At 45.6% G+C, this 18917-nt stretch overlaps 1 protein-coding gene across 9 annotated transcripts in view; it reads left to right on the top strand.

Annotated features, from left to right (window-relative positions):
* Positions 1 to 76: 76 nt before the first annotated feature.
* Positions 77 to 18917, top strand: part of TTLL5 (tubulin tyrosine ligase like 5) — a 286995-nt gene continuing 268154 nt past the window's right edge. For 4 of the 9 annotated variants that reach the window (XM_056133744.1, XM_056133742.1, XM_056133743.1 and 1 more), the window contains exons 1-4: positions 80 to 297; positions 1624 to 1792; positions 8249 to 8355; positions 18796 to 18878. In XM_056133744.1, the coding sequence (XP_055989719.1) occupies positions 1719 to 1792; positions 8249 to 8355; positions 18796 to 18878 (264 nt within the window). In that variant the 5' untranslated portion in view covers positions 80 to 297; positions 1624 to 1718. Of the gene's footprint in view, positions 298 to 1623; positions 1793 to 8248; positions 8356 to 18795; positions 18879 to 18917 lie in introns of those variants that run through there. The other 5 variants (XM_056133747.1, XM_056133746.1, XM_056133740.1 and 2 more) reach the window with 3 other exon arrangements.

Here is an 18917-nt window from a genome sequence, read left to right as displayed (position 1 = left end):
TGTGGTGTGGTGTAGTGGCGGGGGGTGGGGGGGTGCGGAAGGAAAGCAGGGATGCCCCGTGCGGCCAGAGCGGGGCCCGGCGCCCGCGCGGCGCGGCCGTGACGACATCAGCCTGCGCCCGCGGGGCGGCGAGCGCCTGCGCAGTGGCTCTCGGCGGGCGGTTGCTTGTTGGTTGTTGTAGTAACGGGGGAAGCAGCCGTCGGCGGCTGCCGTGAGCCCGGCTGGGGAAGGAGGAGGGAGGTAGGCGCAGAACGCGGTCCCCGCCCGCCCGCCCCAAGCCATGGGAAGATGAGACAGGTAAAAGCCCGGGCCCGGGCGCTCCCGGGGCAGCGCGGGCGCGGGCCGGGCGCTTCCCTCAGGAGCCCGGGAGCTGCCGCGGGCTTCCGGGCGCGCCTGGCTCCGCCGCCCTCCCGGCGGCCGGCAGCTGCGGACCCCGCGGGGCCGGGGGGCCGGGGCGGGGCTGCGGGACGAGGGGGGGGGTCGGGGGGCGGAGGGTCCTGAATCTTCTCCCCCCCCCCCCGCACCCCCCTCACCATCGCCCCGTCTCTTCCCGCCTCTGCGGACAGCCCCAGGACAAGGTGTGGGGGGCATCCTTTCCTGAGTTGGAGGTGTTGTGTTTGTTTTATTGGAATGGGAAGGAGTTCTTTTTGAAAAAAAAAATTATTTTTGGTTTATTTTTAAATGATCGAGACGTCCCACTGGGACTCGGAGCGGAACAGCCTTGAGATCGTTCACTCGCTCATTCATGCCCGTTTGGAAGCTTTTCCCCTGCGCTGACGTTTTGGTCCTGTTTTCTTACTCTCTTCCGAGTTGTATGAATGCAGAGAGTGGGAGGGAAAAGAAAAAAAAAAAAAGAAGAATCGGGAAGGATGACCTCGAATGGGTATCTCTGAAGGATGGAGTTGGGGTCACTCAGAGATTTTCATTTGCTCTGTAGTTTCTGTTCCCTTCTTCAGGACGTTACCAACGTAGGTTCTTTTTCACCCGTGGAAGAGTACTTTGTTAGAAACTGGGAAGATCTTGATTTTAATGCCAGTTTGAGATTCAGGTTGTAGTTTGTGATTTTTAGTAAGTGAAATTTGGAAGGAACAAGTAGGACCTGGATTGAGAAAGGTGTGTGTGTGTGTGTGTGTGTGTGTGTGTGTGTGTGTGTCTGTGTGTGTGCTCATATCCCTTCTGGTTCAGTTGTTCAGTTTGTTTTAGTGGAGAAATGAAGACCCAGCATGCTTCTGTTAAAGTTGAAAGAAGCATTTGCAGAGATCTAAAATCTTGATTTTTGTTTTGTTTGGTTTCTAGTAAGCTATGTTTTAAGCAGCCAGCTACTGCCTTACACTTAAAGTTAGTTAATGTATTCTTTTGGTGAGTGCTTGGAGTTCCTATGCAAAAGAAAAAAGAGATGTTTGAATATAGTTACAATCTTCAAATGCATAGGGAACTCAGCTGCTTTTGAAAAGAAACAAATTGATCTTTGTGTGCCTGTGAGAGGCTCTGTGATGGGAGGCTAGCTTCTAAGAGCTTGGGTACCATTTTGGTCAGGATTCATTTTTATTGTGTAGAAGATCATCAGCGGCAACCAGGGAGTGGATAACTGCATTATGTTGAGACCCTTTGGCTTTCTTGCAGGAATCTGTGCCACCTAAATCGTTTGATCCTGTGAATCTGCAAGGAAAGGTCTCTGAGGCCCCTGTCTTCTGACTGCATGACAAGCCCTAAAGGAAATGCCAGTCGTGATGGCCCGGGACCTGGAAGAAACAGCATCATCCTCAGAGGATGAGGAGGTGGTAAGCCAAGAGTAAGTAAGAGCAAGCCTGCCTTCCACTCTTTGGCCTAGGAGGGAAAATAGAATCTTTTGCCTTACCTGATGTCCATGTCCCCCGCTTTGGAATTGTTGACGCTGGTCTTAGTCTCCATAATCTCTATAATTAATTCAAGAACTTAAATTATTCAAGTTCAGTCCCCGGTCACAATCGGAACTAAGATAGCCTTGATTTCTGGGCTCCGGCGTGAGCATGAACTCTTGGTATTGCTCCTAATGGATTCTTGGTTGACGCTCTAAGATGGGAGGTTGAGATTTAAACCTCTTTTTCCTAGATTGGAGATGCTTTGCTACTTTGCCTTCTTTAATGTGATTACTTAGAACTAGTGAGTGAAGAGACAGTTTCATTTCGACAAGCTTAAAGTTTAGTTCTGGGGTTCTGTGAGTCTTCTTGGGTGGGTGTATGCTATGTAACCTGGAGAATGGGGATATCCCCCATAAATTTTGTAGGGATGTGACTCGGATCAAGTAGAGTCGTGGCTGTGAAATTATTTTGTAAGTTATAAAGTGCCGTTTGAACATGAGGCACACAGATGTGGCATATAAATATAAGGCAGTATTTCTGGCTTTAATCTTGATTTTAAAGTAGTTTTATTAATATGAAGTTGCAGATTATGTTAAAGTAATTTGGGGGAGAAATGAAGTATTAATAAAGCTTCAGGGAAAGGCTTATCATCACTGTTACTTCATAGAAAATAATAAGACTTGCACTGTATCTGGGTCATTTGTATTCGGGATAGTTAAGTGGGTAATTCCCTCTGGTCACGTTGTCTTCTCCTGCTTGCTTGCTGTGTGCTGGCCTCCTCTTACCACTTCATCAATCCTAACTTCTCCTGCAGGCGGTGACCTTTCTGTCTTCACAGTGCAGCCATTCTTTCACTCATGATTAGTGGGCTTATATGTTGGGCCTGTTATTGGATTGGACGGTGTGAAATCATCATTTTGGTTGGTTAAAAACAGTCATTTCAGCCTGCTCAGGCTAATACAATAGGTACTCAATAAAGTGTTGCTGATTCTCTCATTGGATCAATAAACCAAGCAGGGTTTTTTCCTTTATAGCTCCTTGTATCATGGGTTCTTATGATTTTTTTTTTTTTTTTGTGCCTTGAATCCCTTACCAGAATAAGGGTTTTTGGTGCTTAAAATACCTAAAGGTAAAGGTAAAGGCCCTTCTGTTGTTCGTCGATTTGCTCGAGCGGGCCCAGTAACGTCTCCATTGGAGACTTTGTTGTTACTGTGTTTGGCATATCGAATACGTCACGGGGAGCTTGCCAGGCTCTGCCGTGCAGGCGAGACACTCTCGGTAGCTTGCCGGGGTCTCCGAGAGGGGCGGAGGAATCGAACTCGGGTCGGCCATATTGGCTGCGTGCAAGGCAAACGCCCTACCGCTGTGCTATAGCTCCAGCTTAAAATACATATCTACAAATAAGGCCTATTACACTGAATACAGTTATAAAAATGAAGAGAATCCAAACTTGTCATATAGTAATGTATGATTTTAAAATTAGCACATTAAACAGCAAGATCACTGATTTAAAATTTGGGGATATTTACTTTGATTTTTTTAATGATAGCTGCTTGAAACTTTTTGCACTGTGCATAGGAGATTATCAATACAGAGTGGCCTCTGATGATAACTTAGAAATAGGGAATACTGAGAAAGAGCTGTCTGGACCCTGGTGCTAGCCTTTGATAGCTCAGTGATTGACTGGGGAGAGCTGCGGTCCTCATCTAGATAGGAAGGCTGTGAGCAGAGGTGATCTAAATGGCAGGCTGAAGATACATTGAAACTTAAAATCGGTGATAAATGTGAGTGATGTCAGTGACAGCTGTAATATTAGTAAAAATATTGAATATGGTGTAAAGTCAAGGCAAAGATAATGCTAATACTATTATTTTCTTTTTTCTTTTTGGGTCACACCCAGCGATGCTCAGGGGTTATTCCTGACTCTGCACTCAGGAATTGCTCCTGGCGGTGCTTGGGGCACCATATGGGATGCCGGGGATTGAATCCAGGTCGGCAGCGTGCAAGGCAAACGCCCTACCTGCTGTGCTTTCGCTCTGGCCCCTAATGCTAATACTATTATTGTACTTTGTTGTCTGACTTCTAATTAAGAAATGCTACATTTCTAGTCCGAGTTAGTGAAGATTAAAGGTGCAGCCCACTCCCTCCTATCCAAATTCACAGACCTTTTGCTTTTGTCCTTTCAGACTCTGACCATCGATTGATAACTGTTTATTCGATAGCTCATATCTTGTCAACCAGGCTGTTGTTTTCATACACTTAGGGATCTTAAGGCAATCTTGTACTTCTTTTTTTTTTTTTTTTTTTTTTTTGCTTTTTTGGATCACATCCAGCCATGCTCAGGGATTACTCCTCCCTCTGCACTCAGAGTGCACTCACTCCTGGCAGTGCTCAGAAGACCATAGGGGATGCCAGGGATTAAACCCAGGTCATTCGTGTGCAAGGCAAATGCCCTACCCACTGTACTATTGCTCTGGCCCAGGGCAATCTTGTTCATACCTAGGGCAGTAGTCTTACATTTCTAAGACTTTGGAAGTTAGAAGACCAAAAATCATCTTACAAGTGTGGCAAAGATGTCTACATTTGTGGACTTCTGTTAGGCTTGATCCAATCCCTTGGCAGTATTAAAGTATTAAGGCCTTATAATCCCCAACCTTCGGACTAGAATCAGTCCAAACAGTCCTTGTTTGCCTGCCAGTATTTAAGAAATTAAAGTAAACAGACTCTTTATATAATTTTGCTTGGAGATTCCAAATATAAATTTACATATAGGTATGGAATTTTTTTTTTTTTGGTGTAGGTGTTCAGGAGTTACTTCTGGCTCTGCATTTAGGAACTACTTCTAGCAGTCAACCGGGGACCATGTGGGATGTTGGGGATCAAACCTTGGTTGGCTGTGGACAAGGCAAGTTCCTACCCACTGTACTATCTCTTCAGCTCCAGATGTGGAAACTTCTATAAGAGAATTTAATTGAAGTTTCCTATAGTTACTAAAATATAAAATTTGAAAAGGAATTTGTGAAAATGACTTTCACAAAACCTGACTATATCTTGTTAAAAAGTTTGCTAGTGTTTACATGGGAAGATCATGGGCTAACAATACAGTGAGTGCTCTAGGGGTTCAGAGAAAGAAGGGGATGGCAGGGTGAGCTGGGCCTTGGAGGGAGGGGTTCAGTGGATAGACACGAGTGTGGGAGAAGACATTTGCAGCGGGGAGGAGGTGTAGGGACTTTGGGTTTGCTCCTGGGAGTACATGTTCCTTAGGAGAGAGCTGCTTGAGTTTGGAGATGTATAGCGGCTAGGGTGCTTGCCTTGCAAGGGGCTGGCCTGAGTTCAATACCATGCACCACATAGGATCCCTAGAGCCCCGCCAGGAGTGATCCCTGAGCACAGAGCCAGGAGTATGCACAGAGCACTACTGACTGTAGTCTAAAAACAAGCAAACCAAAACAATGAAAAAAAGAGATTGCTTCTTATTTTGTTTTGTTTTTTGGGGTCACACCTGGTGGTGTTCAGGGGTTACTTGTATCTCTGCACTCATGAATTACTACTGTCAGGATTGGGGGATCACTTGGGATGCGGGAATCAAACCCTGACTGAGTGTGGGCAAGGCAAACGCTTTACCCACTCACTGTTCTATCACTCTGGCCAAAGAGGTTGCTTCTTAAGTTCCCAAACATATAGACTTTCAATGAATAGAACCATAAAAACTGGCCAGCTGGTCAACTAATCATCAGTGAAAATTCTTTGTTCTTTCACTCCTATAAAATGATTATTTTCTTAATATATATCAATATCTGGTATGAACATTTCAAGTCCCAATTTCCCATTTCCTATTTATTTTGAATTTTTTTCTCTTTAGCTCCACCTGGTGGGAGCTCCACTCTTTAGCATCTGACTGAAGTGTGTTTTAGTTGACTTTGTGGGACTAATGATTTGTCTACTTTCTCCTTTATCTTTTCCTTAATTGTCAGTGGAAAGATTTCTCTCCTTGGGACCTGGCTTTCCAAGTCCAGATGGCATATACTCAGAGCTGTGGTTCTTCTCAGCTTCTATTGTGTTCCTAAGTCTTCTCCTGGGTAAAATACAATGATGCTAGTTGGGAGCTAATGCTGGATTGACAAGGAACTTTGTCCTTTGGATAATTTCCACAGTTTCTGTCCAAGACTTTGTAGTTGAGGCCACCTATTTATTTTTTTCTCTTCTGATTTAGAACTAGTGGAAAAATTAAAAGTTGGAAGAAATCACTGGAACCAGCTAGCCCCATGCCCATATTTTACAGGTGTTTAAGATTTAAAAAGCTGACCACAAAAAAATCTTTTTCTTGCCCAAAGTGCCCTATAAATATCCACAAATGGGTACAATTTCCCAAGTCAGAAAGCACAGACATTAAGTATCCACATACCAATTCTAGAAAACAGGAAATGAACGAGGACAGTGTTCTTCCTATTCTTTACTTAAACCAGAGACAGTCAAAAGTCTGTCTCTCCAGTCTGAAGGCTGCCTCGCTTCTAAAATTGGTAGCTTGGCAGTACACTCAAAGTGTTCATCTTTTGAAACTTGGGTGGGACCGTCTGATTTGTGCCTGGGATTTGTGGCTTGCTTGTTGTTAAAGAGTATGAGATTTTGTGAGCAACTAAATCTTGGCTGAAGGGACCGATTTAAGGAGCTGATTAGATTAAGTTTCCAAGAAGTGCATCCAGGGAGGATTGGAGTGTCTTCTTTGTGTCCTGAAATCCCAGGTCCTGTCCCAAACACTGCTGAGTGTTTTTGTTTGTTGGTTGGTTTTTGTTTTGGGACCACACCCAGTGGTGCTCAGTGGTTACTTGTGGCTCTGCACTAAGGAATTATTCTTGATGGGGCTTCGGGGACCATATGGGATATTGGGGGTTGAACCCTGGTTGGCCGTGTGCAATTCATGTGCGTTAATGCCCTAGCCCCAGTTCCTAAAGAGCTGAGTGTAAGGAAGTTCATTTACAAAACGTTACTGGGATGTGACTAGGGCCAGGGAGGGTAGAAGGAACTGCAGGCACACTTGATTTGAGTCCCTTCTTCTTTACTCAACCTGCCTATGGAGTTTGGACAGATTGTCTTTTATTTTACGGAGGCGGTACATCCGGCAGAACTCAGAGTTTAGTCCTGATTCTGTGCTTAGGTATCACTCCTGGCAGGGCTTGGGGGACCATATGTGGTGCTGGGGATTGAACCCAGGTTGGCCATACGGAAGCCATGTGCTGTGTATGGCTCTAATCCCATGGTCTTTAATCCTTTTGAGAGTCTGTTTTCTTCACTTTGTAGTGTGAATAAGAGGAATAGGGGACATCAGCTGAAAGCATAGTTTTGTTGACATGTAGTAGGGATTTTCTTTCCATTCTTTTCCCTGTCTACCTCTCTCACTAAGAAAGGTGAAGGTTTTTTTAATCTGTGAAGTAAATGTCCATCTAAGACTGAACTGAGATTTCCCTAGACTAGGGAAAGATAACAGAGAACCTGATTTGTGGAGGAAGCTCTTTGCTGTTACATTTAGTACAGGCTTTCTTTAAAATATGTGTTTGAATTGTGGGCCTTTCTATTGCACCAGGTTTCCAGACCTGACAAGGCTCTGCCAGGCTGGAGAGACAACATAGCCGGTGGCGCGCTTGCCTTGCATGCAGCTGACCCAGGTAGCCCAGTGTCCAGTTTGGTGCCCCAGCACTGCCAAGAGTAATCCTGGAGTGCACAGCTCAGGAGTAAGCCCTGAGCACTGCCAGGTGTGGCCCAATGACCAAGAGGATGGTAAAAAAAAGAGAAGGCAGCACAGAGTGAAAAGGAGCACATCGGTTGTCGCAAATGTACTCCTTAGGATTCCTGATATGTGCTGGGAAACTGGACATAAGCCATTAAGTCATCTTGAATTATGAAGGGATTTTTTTTAAAAAAGACCATAATATAGGAACCACGTGATTCCACCACTCTGTGTGCCATACAAGATTCACTTTTCTCATCCCCTCTCTTAGGCTCCCATGACTTCCTCCTTTACTGACAGCCGCAGCTCTCTGCTCTCGGTCACCAAACTGCTGGTTGGCTGCTAGACCGGCATTCTCTACACTGTCAGGGCAGGACAGGCTGGTGTCGAGGCTGCTAGCGGGGAGAGAGGACGCACTTCCCTCTCAGAGGGCCTGCAACTGTCTCCTGACAGGGGCCCGCTGTTCCCTGACTGCTCCGGGGACTCGGACTGCTCTCCACCCTTGGCGCCCACCTCTGCAACACGGGTGCGGTAGGTCTGAAGTAAGGCATGTGGCTCACCTGGAGACCAGGGGTTCCCCACAACCCCCATGGACTTCTAAGCAGCACAGCCCAGCTCCCTGCTTCAGCTCTCAGCCGAGTGCTGGAACAGTGCCTAATCAAGCCCTTTGTTTCGTTTGTAGGGATCATCCGTGTATCATGTGGACTGGAGGCTGCAGGAGAATTCCAGTTTTGGTGTTCCATGCTGAGGCGATCTTGACAAAGGACAACAATATTCGAGTAATTGGAGGTAGGTATGACTTTCCCACAGAAGGCAGGCCTGGCCAGGCCTCAAATAGTTTGGTCTCAAAGCAAAGGGTACCAGAAGCAGATCTGGAAAGGACCATTGTTAGACTTGAAAGTACTGTTTAGGATTTCTTCAGGCTTTATGTTTAACTTTTCATTACTGTCGTGGAGGAACACTCCTGGCTGGGCTTCAGGGGCCGTGTAGTGCTGGGGATTGAGCCCTGGGCCTCAGATGCGCAGGGCATGCTTTTCACTATCCTCTAGCCTTGTATTTGTTCTGCCTATTTAGAAATTTTTCTCTTGGAATTTTTGGGTCACATCTGGCAGTGTGCAGGGGTTACTCCCTGGGGTTTTTTTGCTTTTGGGGTCACACCTGGCAGTGCTCAGGGGTTACTCCTGGCTCTGCACTCAGAAATCACTCCTGGCAAGGGAACCATATGGGATATTGGGAATTGAACACAGGTTGACTGCATGTAAGGCAAATGCCCTGCCCACTGTACTGCCTCTCCAGTGCAGGGGTTACTCTCTGGCTCTGCACTCAAGAATCATTCCTGGCAGGCTCGGCAGACCATATGGTATTGAACCTGGCTTGACAGCATGTAAGGCAAAGGCCCTACCCGCTGTATTTTCTCTGTGGACCCCCGCTTTGAGTTTTTAAAATAATTCCGTGTATGTGTTTATTGCTATTTTAATCACTGTGGTAAAATGCAGACAGCAGCATTGACTGCTCTAGCTGTGCAGGAGCACAGCTCCCGGCATCTAGCATGTTTGTTAGTGCTGGCTCCCGCCTGCCCCCCAAAACCAGCACCTGCTGAGTGGCCACTCCCCACTCCCCCTGTGCTCTGTGGATCTGCCTTTTCTAAGTGTTGGGTGGAAACAGGCTTGTACACTCTGGCCCCTTTTTTGTTTTCTTCCACTCAGCACTGTTGAGGCCACGTGACATCTTATTATCTCGTTCTTGCTTTGGACAATCTGGCAGGCTACCGAATGTAACCTTGCCCACATGGCAGAGTCTGGCAAACTCCCCATGGTGTCCCCAATATGCCAAATACCAGTAACAATGATGGGTCTCATTCTCCTAACCCTGAAAGAACCTTGAATATGGCACTTCTTAGAATCTCAGGGCTAGGACGAAGGAGATGTTACTGGTGCCTGCTCGAGGCAGTCAACGAACAACAGGATGATTGTGATTGGATGATCGTGATCGTGATCCACTCAGCCTAATGTCTTTAAGGTTTGTCCATGTTGGAGCACAAATCTGCCGCCTTCTTTCTGTGCTTGAGTAGTACTGTTCCTGGTGTGGACATTACGTATATGCATCCATCAGGTGACAGAGTTGTTTCTGCCTTTTGGCCTTTGTCAGTTGTGATACTGTGGGCATTCTTAGATGAACTTGGATTTGAATATTTGTTTTCAGTTCTTTGGGGTATATATCTGGGGAAGGAGTTCCTACAAGGTTTCAGGTTCTTGTATTTAACTTGCAGTAGAACTTGGGGCAAGGGTTTTCCATAGTGTACAATTTCACTTTTTCACTTTCTTACCAGTAAGGTCTGTCAGTTTCTCTGCATTTCAAGTAACAATTGTTAGTTTCCATTACAGGTTTACTAATGGAAACTATCTATTGTGGTTTCTATTTGTTTCCACATTTCCTTTGTTTTGTTTTGGGTCCGCCCCCACATTTCTGCAACAAGAACCAGTGACATTTGTGCTTCTTATATGTGTTGATTGTGTATTTTCTTTGCAGAAATCCGGGTCTAAGGTCTATGCCTCAGTTTTAATTGGATTGTTTATTTATTTATTTTTTGAGTTGCAAGAATTCTTTATCCATTCTGAACACGAAACCCTTAATAGGACTTTGGTTTCTAAATACGTTTTTTCTATTTTTCAGTTTGTTTTTTCTTCAATATGACATATATTTTTTTTATGAACAAAGGTTTTTATTTGATGCCTTTTGTTTTCTTTTCCTGCTTATGTTTTGATGTTTTATCTAAGAAACTTTTTTTTTTTGCTTTTTGGGTCACACCTGGCAATGCACAGGGGTTCCTCTTGGCTCTGCACTCAGGAGTTACTCCTGGCGGTGCTCAGGGGACCATATGGGATGCTGGGAATCGAACCTGGGTCAGCCGTGTGCAAGGCAAACGCCGTACCTGCTGTGCTATCGCTCCAGCCCCAAGAAACTATTGTTAGACCCGATGTATGATTCCCTATGATTTCTCCTAAGGATTTCTTCTAAGAATTTTATAGTTTGAGCTTTTATAGTCTCATGGTCTTTGACCCATTTTGAGCCACTATTTTTTAATGTAGTGTGAGGCATTATTGCATATTGTTACTTAGCATGCTAAATTGAAGAGAATTCTTACTAAAAAGTTTTTACTTTTACTGAGACCAAAGCTATTGTACAGTGGGTAGGACATTTACCTTACTTGCAGCTGACCCAGGTTTGATCCCTGACATTGCATATGGTCCTCTGAGCCCTGCCAGGAGTGATTTCCAGTGCAGAGCCAGAAGTAAGTCCTGAGCACAGCTGAGTGTGACCCAGAAACAAAGAAACAAAAACAATCATTTTTATTATTGTTAAAAATCAGTTGACCATAGATGTATGGGTATATCTATGGACTCTTAATATTTCACTGATCTGTGTATTTATTCTTAGACCAGTGTGTGTGTGTGTGTGTGTGTGTGTGTGTGTGTGTGTGTCTCCAGGTGACCCTTGGCCAAAGAGGTCGAATGGCTCAGTGCCAGGGAATGAGGATTTTCTGGTGCCAGGGACCACTCTGGTCACCCCAGTGAGGCTTGGGACCTCCAGGGCCACACATGGACATGCTTGGGTCCCCATGAAGGACTGGGTCAGACTTGTATGGCATGCACTTTAATCCCTGTGTGGTCTCCAGGCCCCAACCTTGCTGTTTTGTTTGTTACATCTTTGTACTTAGTTTTAAGAGTGGGAAGTGTTAATCCTCTTTGTTTTTTTTTTTTTTTCTTTTTGGATCACACCTGGCAATGCACAGGGGTTACTCCTGGCTCTGCACTCAGGAATTACTCCTGGCGGTGCTCAGGGGACCATATGGGATGCTGGGAATTGAACCCGGGTCGGCCGCGTGCAAGGCAAACGCCCTACCCGCTGTGCTATCACTCCAGCCCCTCCTCTTTGTTTCTTGTCAGATTAATTTTTGCTATTAAGCGTTCCTTGGAATTCCACGTGACTTGGGTTATGGTATATAGAAATAGAATTGATTTTTTTTAAAGTCAAAATTCTTAGTTTTATTTGTTTTTCATTTTTAGGAAGTTAAATTTTTTTAAAAATTTTTATTAGTGAAACACCATGAGGTAGAGTTGGAGACTTACAAATTTTTGTGCTTGGGTTTCAGTTATACAATGATCGAACACCCATCCCTCTCACCAGTGCCCTTTCTCCACCACCAATGATCTCAGTATCCTTCCCACCACCACCACCCCCCGCCCAATCTAGAATTGATTTTTGTATATTGTATCATGGAGCCTGCCCCAACTCATTTCTAGTGTGTGTACATGTTTAGGTTCTCTAGAACTGTCTATGTATAAGATCATGCCATCTGAGAATAAAGATAATCAGACTTCTTTCCTTCCTGCCAGATACTTCTTTATTTCTTAAATTTTTTTTTTAAATAAAAAAAAATTGGTGACACCCAGGGGTTTCTGCTGGTTCTGTACTCAGGAATCATGCCTGGCAGCACTTTGGGGATCATATGGGAAGCTGAGGATTGAACCTGGGTTGGCCGCATGCCAGGCAAGTGCCCTACCCACTATACTATTGCTCCAGCCCTATTTCTTAAAGGAATTTTGATTTATCTCCCACTCCTCTTTCCTCTGCTGCTGGTGCTGGTGGTGCTGTGTTGTTACCAGAACTGGGTGGCACATGCCTGGCTGTGGGGCACATGTTTTTACCGGGGTGCTCTTTGGGGTGGCCCAACCGGTCGCAGTGCTCCCCGAGCTTTGTGTTTCTATAGTTGGGGTGCTGTCCTGCGCCAGAGCTCGCCCTCTTGGTGCCCTCCCAGGTTGCCGCAGTGTTTGTGCATACGCTTGCCAGAGGCTGAACTTGTTGGCTGTGGTGCTGGTGAACCTTTTGTTTTTTGGTGTGGAGTGTGGGAGGGGATTGGATGGTGGTCAGGAGCTATTTCTGGCTCTGTACTCAGGAGTGACCCCTGGCCGTGTCCAGGGGACCGTCTGTGGTGTGGTGTGGGGGATTGCACTGGAGTGACTTCCCTCCTGTCCTCTCACTCTGGCCTGAACGTCTTTCCAGCCTCAGAGCTTGCTGAGGTCACATACCTTCTGGGCTACTTCCCCCCCCCCCACCCCCGCCGGCCCCCCTCTGCTGCAGCGGTGGGGCAGAGTGGGAGACACCAGAACTCAGCCTCTTGCTCCAGGGCCCTTCGCTATTCCTCAGGACCCTTTCTTTCTTCCCCTGGTTGCTTTGACTAATTGCCTCATTGCTCCGACGTGAACTTCCAGGGCAGTGTTGAATAGCAGAGATGCTAGTAGGTGTCTTGGTCTTGTTTCTGACCTTCAGGGGGATCTTTCTGTGTTTTCAGCAGTGTCAGTGTGATGTGAACTGTGGGTTTTTCGTGTTGAGAAAGTTTGTTTATAATGCAAGGGTGGTGAATTTTGTTAAATGCTTTGTCTGTATTAAGAGAATTCTGTCTTTCCCCCGTATTAATGTGGTATGTATAATTTGATTGGCTTTTGACCCTTTCATTTTGGGGGGTGGGGTGTTTGGGCTTCACACAGCAGGGCTCAGGGGCTGCTCGTAGCTCTGTGCTCAGAATTGACTGGCAGTGCTCAGGGGACCCTATGTGGTGCTGGGGATTAAACCAGGGTCCATTTTATGGAGGCAAGTGCTTTAATTCCAGCAGTGTCTCTCTGGCCTCTCTGTTTTTCTCTTCTAGTTTTGTTTTGAGTCCATGCACAGCAGAATGCAGGGGGCTATTCTCAGCTTGTTGCTTGGGGGTCAGTCCTTGTGGGTGGTTCCCAGGGGATCATGTGAGGTACCAGAGATCAAATCCAAACTACCTGCATGTAGAACATTCAATTCAACCCACTGAAGTGCTCTTTGGCACTTTTTTTGGGTTTGTTTGTGTGTTTCTAGGGCACACCAGGTGATTCTTGGGGTGGGTGACTGCCGTGCCGGGTCGAACCCAGAGCTCTCCTGCATGCAAAGCATGTGCTTCAGCCCATGAACGGGTTAGACTTTGCTAACCTATTTCTTTATTGCAGAAGTGGAGGTAATGCCTAGCTTTTAGACAGGAAAAAAATGAGATAATCTAATTTCTCATTAAGTGTGCCACTTAATAGGCGCACAAAATTGGTACTGCTAATGCTATTGGTTTAGTAGGATTGACTTCTTTAAATGACAAAGGGTGGCCATTGCCCCTGAGTGACTGAGTGGAGAGCACAGTGAACACCTGCTGCTGGGATTTGAATTCTCCTCCCTCCCCTAGAGTTCCTGCCTCTAAGCCCCTCAGCAAGTTGCTAAGTTCTCTCTTAAAGGAACATGGTTCATGAGTGTTTTCTGAAGTTTGAGTAACTGAGGATCTGCTCAAACTTGCTGAGAAACTTTCTTTAAATATGATTGAAGCCAGAATGTCAAAGGTGGGTCACAAAACAGAAGTCAGTAGTCCTGCCTCTAGCTCCAGCCAGATCCTTTTGGTCTGCTTGTCATAACATTCAGTGTGTTCCATCAGTTTCCTTTTTAGGATAACTAACATGCGTTGGAAATTAGCATCCGTTCATGTTATCATTTCATTATTCAGGCAATTTCTAGAACCTCCCAGTCTCCCTTTTTTCTGTTTATGCTCTTTTGATTAAAGGCCACCAAGTTTTTGTTTTTTTTTTTCCTTTCCCCAAACTCTGTTTGGAGTATTAAGAATCTTCCTAATTCCTTGAGACTTAATACTTTTCTTTACCTTTCTCTATAAGAACAGTTTGACTGACTTTTGCTAGTTGTTGCCTCATATGTTAGTTGTAAAGCACACGGCTCTCTTAAGTAGCTGACGTGGACCCACCTGCACTGTAATCCTGTTATTAAATCCCCGATGGAAGGGTATCTGGGGCATTTGTTATCTTCTGTTGATCAAAGTGGAGCTGCCAAACTTGTTTGTCCTATGCCCTGCTAATCAGTTCGTGGGTTCATTGTCAGTGTTTTGATACATTGTGATTTTATATATTTTGTAAAGTATTATAGGAATAGAATTTTTGTTATCATACCCATGTTTTTTCATGCATGCATTTTGAACATGTTAACAAGACTACATTTTATTTGTTTAACCTGGGCCACATTTGGCAATGCCTGGGGGCACTAGGGTCACAGCTGGAGTGCAAAGGATGGGGTGACCATGCAGTGCAGTAATCAAACTCAGTTATAGGCCTTGCTTGCATAGCTCTGGCCTGCACTGCAGTTAGAGGCAGAAAGATAGTTTCATTTTAAAGTAGTAACCTTTGTGGGGTGCTGGTGGGAGTGGGGTTTGTACCAGACCTAAGTCCAGATCTGTTCAGGGGTTATACCTGGCCAGTGTTCAGGGGACAATTATGCAGTGCTAGGGATTGAAAAGGGTCAGCTGAATGCAAGACAAGCGCTTTAACCCCTATGCTATCTCTGGGCTCAGTCTAAAGTAACTCTGAAGAAGTTTACAATCTGCATTTGGATATGTCAGTTTCTTACTTGGTTTGTACAAACTGTTCAATAGAAATAGAACATAAGCTATAGATAGAAATTTTTCAATAATGAAAAAATACCAGAAATAGAAATAGGTGAAATTAGTTTGGCTGAATTTTATGTGTACACACACATACACACACACACACATACGCACACACAGAGTTTTTGGGTCACACCCTGCTGTGCTTAGGGATCATTTCTGACTTTGTGTGTGAGAGTGTGTGTGGAAGGGGGGGTGTCTCACATGTTAGTACTCAGGGCTTACTCCTGGCTCTGCACTTAGGGATCACTCCTGATGGATTCGGGGGACCATATGGGGTGCCAGGGACTAAATCCAGGTCAGCCTCATGCAAGGCAGGTGCTCCACCCATTGTACTATCTGTCTGGCCACTTAATCCTGGCTTTAAGCTTCTAAGCCACCTGCAAAACACAAACTCATAAGCAGTGTATATGCCACTGTCATTGTCATTGTATGCCACAGCCTTGTGAATTATACTTTGCACCAAAGTGAGCAAGTCTCTAGTTTTTCATATGACAGAATTGTGGAGCTACATAGAAGTCATACAGCCTCCACGCCTGGCTGTCCTCACTGGGACCCCTTGGAGGAGGGCGGGTTGAGTTTCCCTCCCCGCCCCGAGCAGAGCTCTGGCAGCTGAAGACCTCCGGTTCCAGCTACAACCATGCTTAAGACCACTTTCCACACGTTCGGATGAGCCTCATGCATGAAGGAACTGGCAGAGGAACCCAGAGCTTAGATCTCCAAGCCTGCTCTGATCGGGACTGGGCTTCCTCCACCTAGATCCCCCATCTTCCAGTATGTAGGCGTTACACCCACCAACTGCCCCTGGCGCCGTGTAATCTCATCAATGGCCAAGACCCAGAGACTTTAAAACCCAGCTCCTGAATGCGACATTTTATTATCTAGTTCTTACTCTGGAGAACCTGGCAAGCTACTGAAAGTATCCTGCCCACACGGCAGAGTCTGGCAAACTCCCTGTGGTGTATTTAGTATGCCAAAAACCAGTAACAATGATGGGTCTTATTCTCCTGACCCTGAAAGAGCCTTGAATGTGGCACTTTCTAAAATCTCAGAGCTAGGACGAAGGAGACGTTACTGGTGCCTGCTCGAGGAAATCGATGAACAACAGGATGACAGTGATACAGTAATACATAGTAGTGATTAGCTGTTGGGAACTGTCATAAGTTGCCGGTGCTCAGTGGGCTGAGCACCTGTCTGTGTGCGGTAGATCGGGTTTGATCCCTGGTCCTGTGCGCCTCCCAAACTGTGGAGCAGAATGTGGTCCCCATACAAGAGCCAAAGAAAAGTTCGCCACCAAAATGAGAAGTATGGGGCCTTCGCATGGTCTTCCTGCCAGGAGAGGGCAAGTAGCAGTGGCCCTCTATGGATACTTTCAAATGAGTGCCTAAGTGTTTGTCTTGTTGGGGACTGAGTACTATTCCAGAGTCTCTTCATAAGTGTCTCTGTTATCCTCAGAAATTGTTAATGTGTTTCTAAAAAAGTGCTTCGCATTGCTGGAGCACATGTTTAGCATGTGGGAGCCCAGGGTTTGGTTCTGGCACCACATGCTTTCCTGAACACCTCCAGGTGTGACTCAGACCAAAAAAAAAATCTTGTTCTATAGGATTCTTGTTAACTTTTTCCAAACTATGTCCAGTGATGCATAGGAAGGGATTGAATGTAATGGTGAGAGCTAGTGTTCATCTGTGGGGCTATCCAGCAGTCTCAGAATTACAGACTTCCTTGTGTCAGCACTGAAGATTTGGGGACCTGGGCTGGGAATGTGAGTGGACAAGCTGAGAAACCTAAAAAAAAAAACCTAAAACAAAACACCCTTTAAAGCCCCATCAGGTAGCAACAGTTCCATTGGATTTTTGTTTTTATTTGGGGAGTAGGTGGACCACAGCTGGTGACCGAGGGGCTCTTCTTGGCTCTGCTCAGGAGTGACTCCTGGCTGTGCTCAGGGGACTGTATGTGGTGTTGGAGATTTGAATGGGGGTCGCTGCATGCAAGGCAAGCACTGTAACTATCTCTCGCCTTCATTTTATTTTAAATCACTGGGAGTTGAACACACCTGTCCTGAGGGTTGATGTTGGCCCTTGGTCTCCTCAGTCTGAGATCTAGATGGGAGCACCTTGGCAGTCTCTAGCAGGGCTTCTTTTCAGTTGGGAAGAGAGTCAAGTCATACAGACATGAAATAATAGCTCGGAAAAGATTTTTTTTTTTTTATTGCGGGGTAGGCAGTAGGATTATAGTCTTGTTCAAATTTCTAGTATTGAAGTACAAAGCTGCTGCCACCGTCATGCCCGTGACCCTCCCCTGTTCCCATGTTGATAGTGTCCCCATCATTAGCGCCTTGGTGGGTACCGTTGGCTGCACTATTGGTGGGTACCGTTGGCTGCACTATTTCCGCACACCTGTGTTTCTGTCAGCCAACCTGGTTGGGACCCCCCACCCCCGCCAAAACCCCAAACTGGCGCACACACACCTGTATTCTCAAATCCGAGGCTTATTATCACTTGTCCATTCCCTTCATCTATTTCTCCATATGGCACTGATGAGGGAGACCATCCTGTATTTGTCCTCCTTCCTCTGGCTTATGCATCAGCGTGAAGCCCTTTCATCCCATCCAAGTTGTGGGAACTACATTACTTTTCCCCCTGGAGATGTATAGTATTCCTGTGCATGTATGCGCCACAGACTTCTTTATCCAGTGCATCTGACACTTGGGTTGTTTCTGTGTCTGTCTATTGTATGAAGAACTGCAACAGGTATGCACATACCCTTTCAAATAAATTGTGTGTGTGTGTGTGTGTTTGTGTGTGTGTGTTTTGTTGCTGAGCTTTGTGAGTGCTTTATAGGTTCTGGATGTTAGTCCTTTATCTGAAGTATTCAAAAATTCTTTGAAAAGGCTGTTTGTGCTCCGTACTTTGTGATTAGTGTATAGAACATAACTTAGTGGCAGGTCTCTTAACTTCCGTCATTTGCTTATTGTGAAAGGGAAGCTGACTTGTGTGTTCTCCTTCCCTCTGGTGGTTGTCCTCATTGTGTGATGGGAGGCCACTCTTGGTTGTGGTGACTTGGATCCCCCAGAGCAGAGCTGTGGGGGCCACACTTGTGGGCTAGTACTAGCATTGCAGATTGGACAGCAGCCTCACGGCTTCAGACTTGTAGACAGTTTGGCCTCTGAGCTATCCCTAGGCCCAACTGCCCTACCGTTTAAACATGTGGGAGTAAGTGATACTCAGAGCGAAATAGGACAGTGGTAGAATAACAAAATACCTGATTTTGGGGGCTCCAAATAGTACTGGGTTAAGGTGCTTGATTTGTAGACAGTCAACTCTGGTTTTATTCCTGGCACCTCATATGGTACCCTGAGCATCCATAAGAATGACTCCTGAGCACAGAACTAGGAGTAGCTCCGAGTATTGCTGGGTGTGGCTCCCAAACCCAAATGAAATGATCTGATCTCTGTGGGCATAAGGTTACACCTACTCATAATGCTGCTGGTTCGTTGCTGCATTTCTAATAGAAATTAATTGTCAAATAATAACTGGAAATTAGCTAGAACAGGTTTCTTCTCTGAACTGTACTTAGTGACTCCCAATAAACCTCACCTTAAGAATCCTTGATCCAAAATAAAACCTAAGGGTGGTGACATAATGTTATGGTGTATAATTCAGCAGGTCATCATTTTGATAGATGAACTGACTTGATTTCTTGGTTTTCTTTAGAACGCTATCATTTGTCTTACAAGATTGTGCGGACGGACAGTCGCCTGGTTCGTAGCATTCTGACAGCCCATGGATTTCACGAAGTAAGCTCTTTTTTCACTCCTTTCCTTAATCTTGGAACT

The sequence above is a fragment of the Sorex fumeus genome, unplaced genomic scaffold (assembly GCF_029834395.1).
Source record: "Sorex fumeus unplaced genomic scaffold, SorFum_2.1 ptg000098l, whole genome shotgun sequence".
Taxonomy (NCBI): Eukaryota; Metazoa; Chordata; class Mammalia; order Eulipotyphla; family Soricidae; genus Sorex; species Sorex fumeus.
This window is presented reverse-complemented; position numbering and strand designations above follow the sequence as displayed.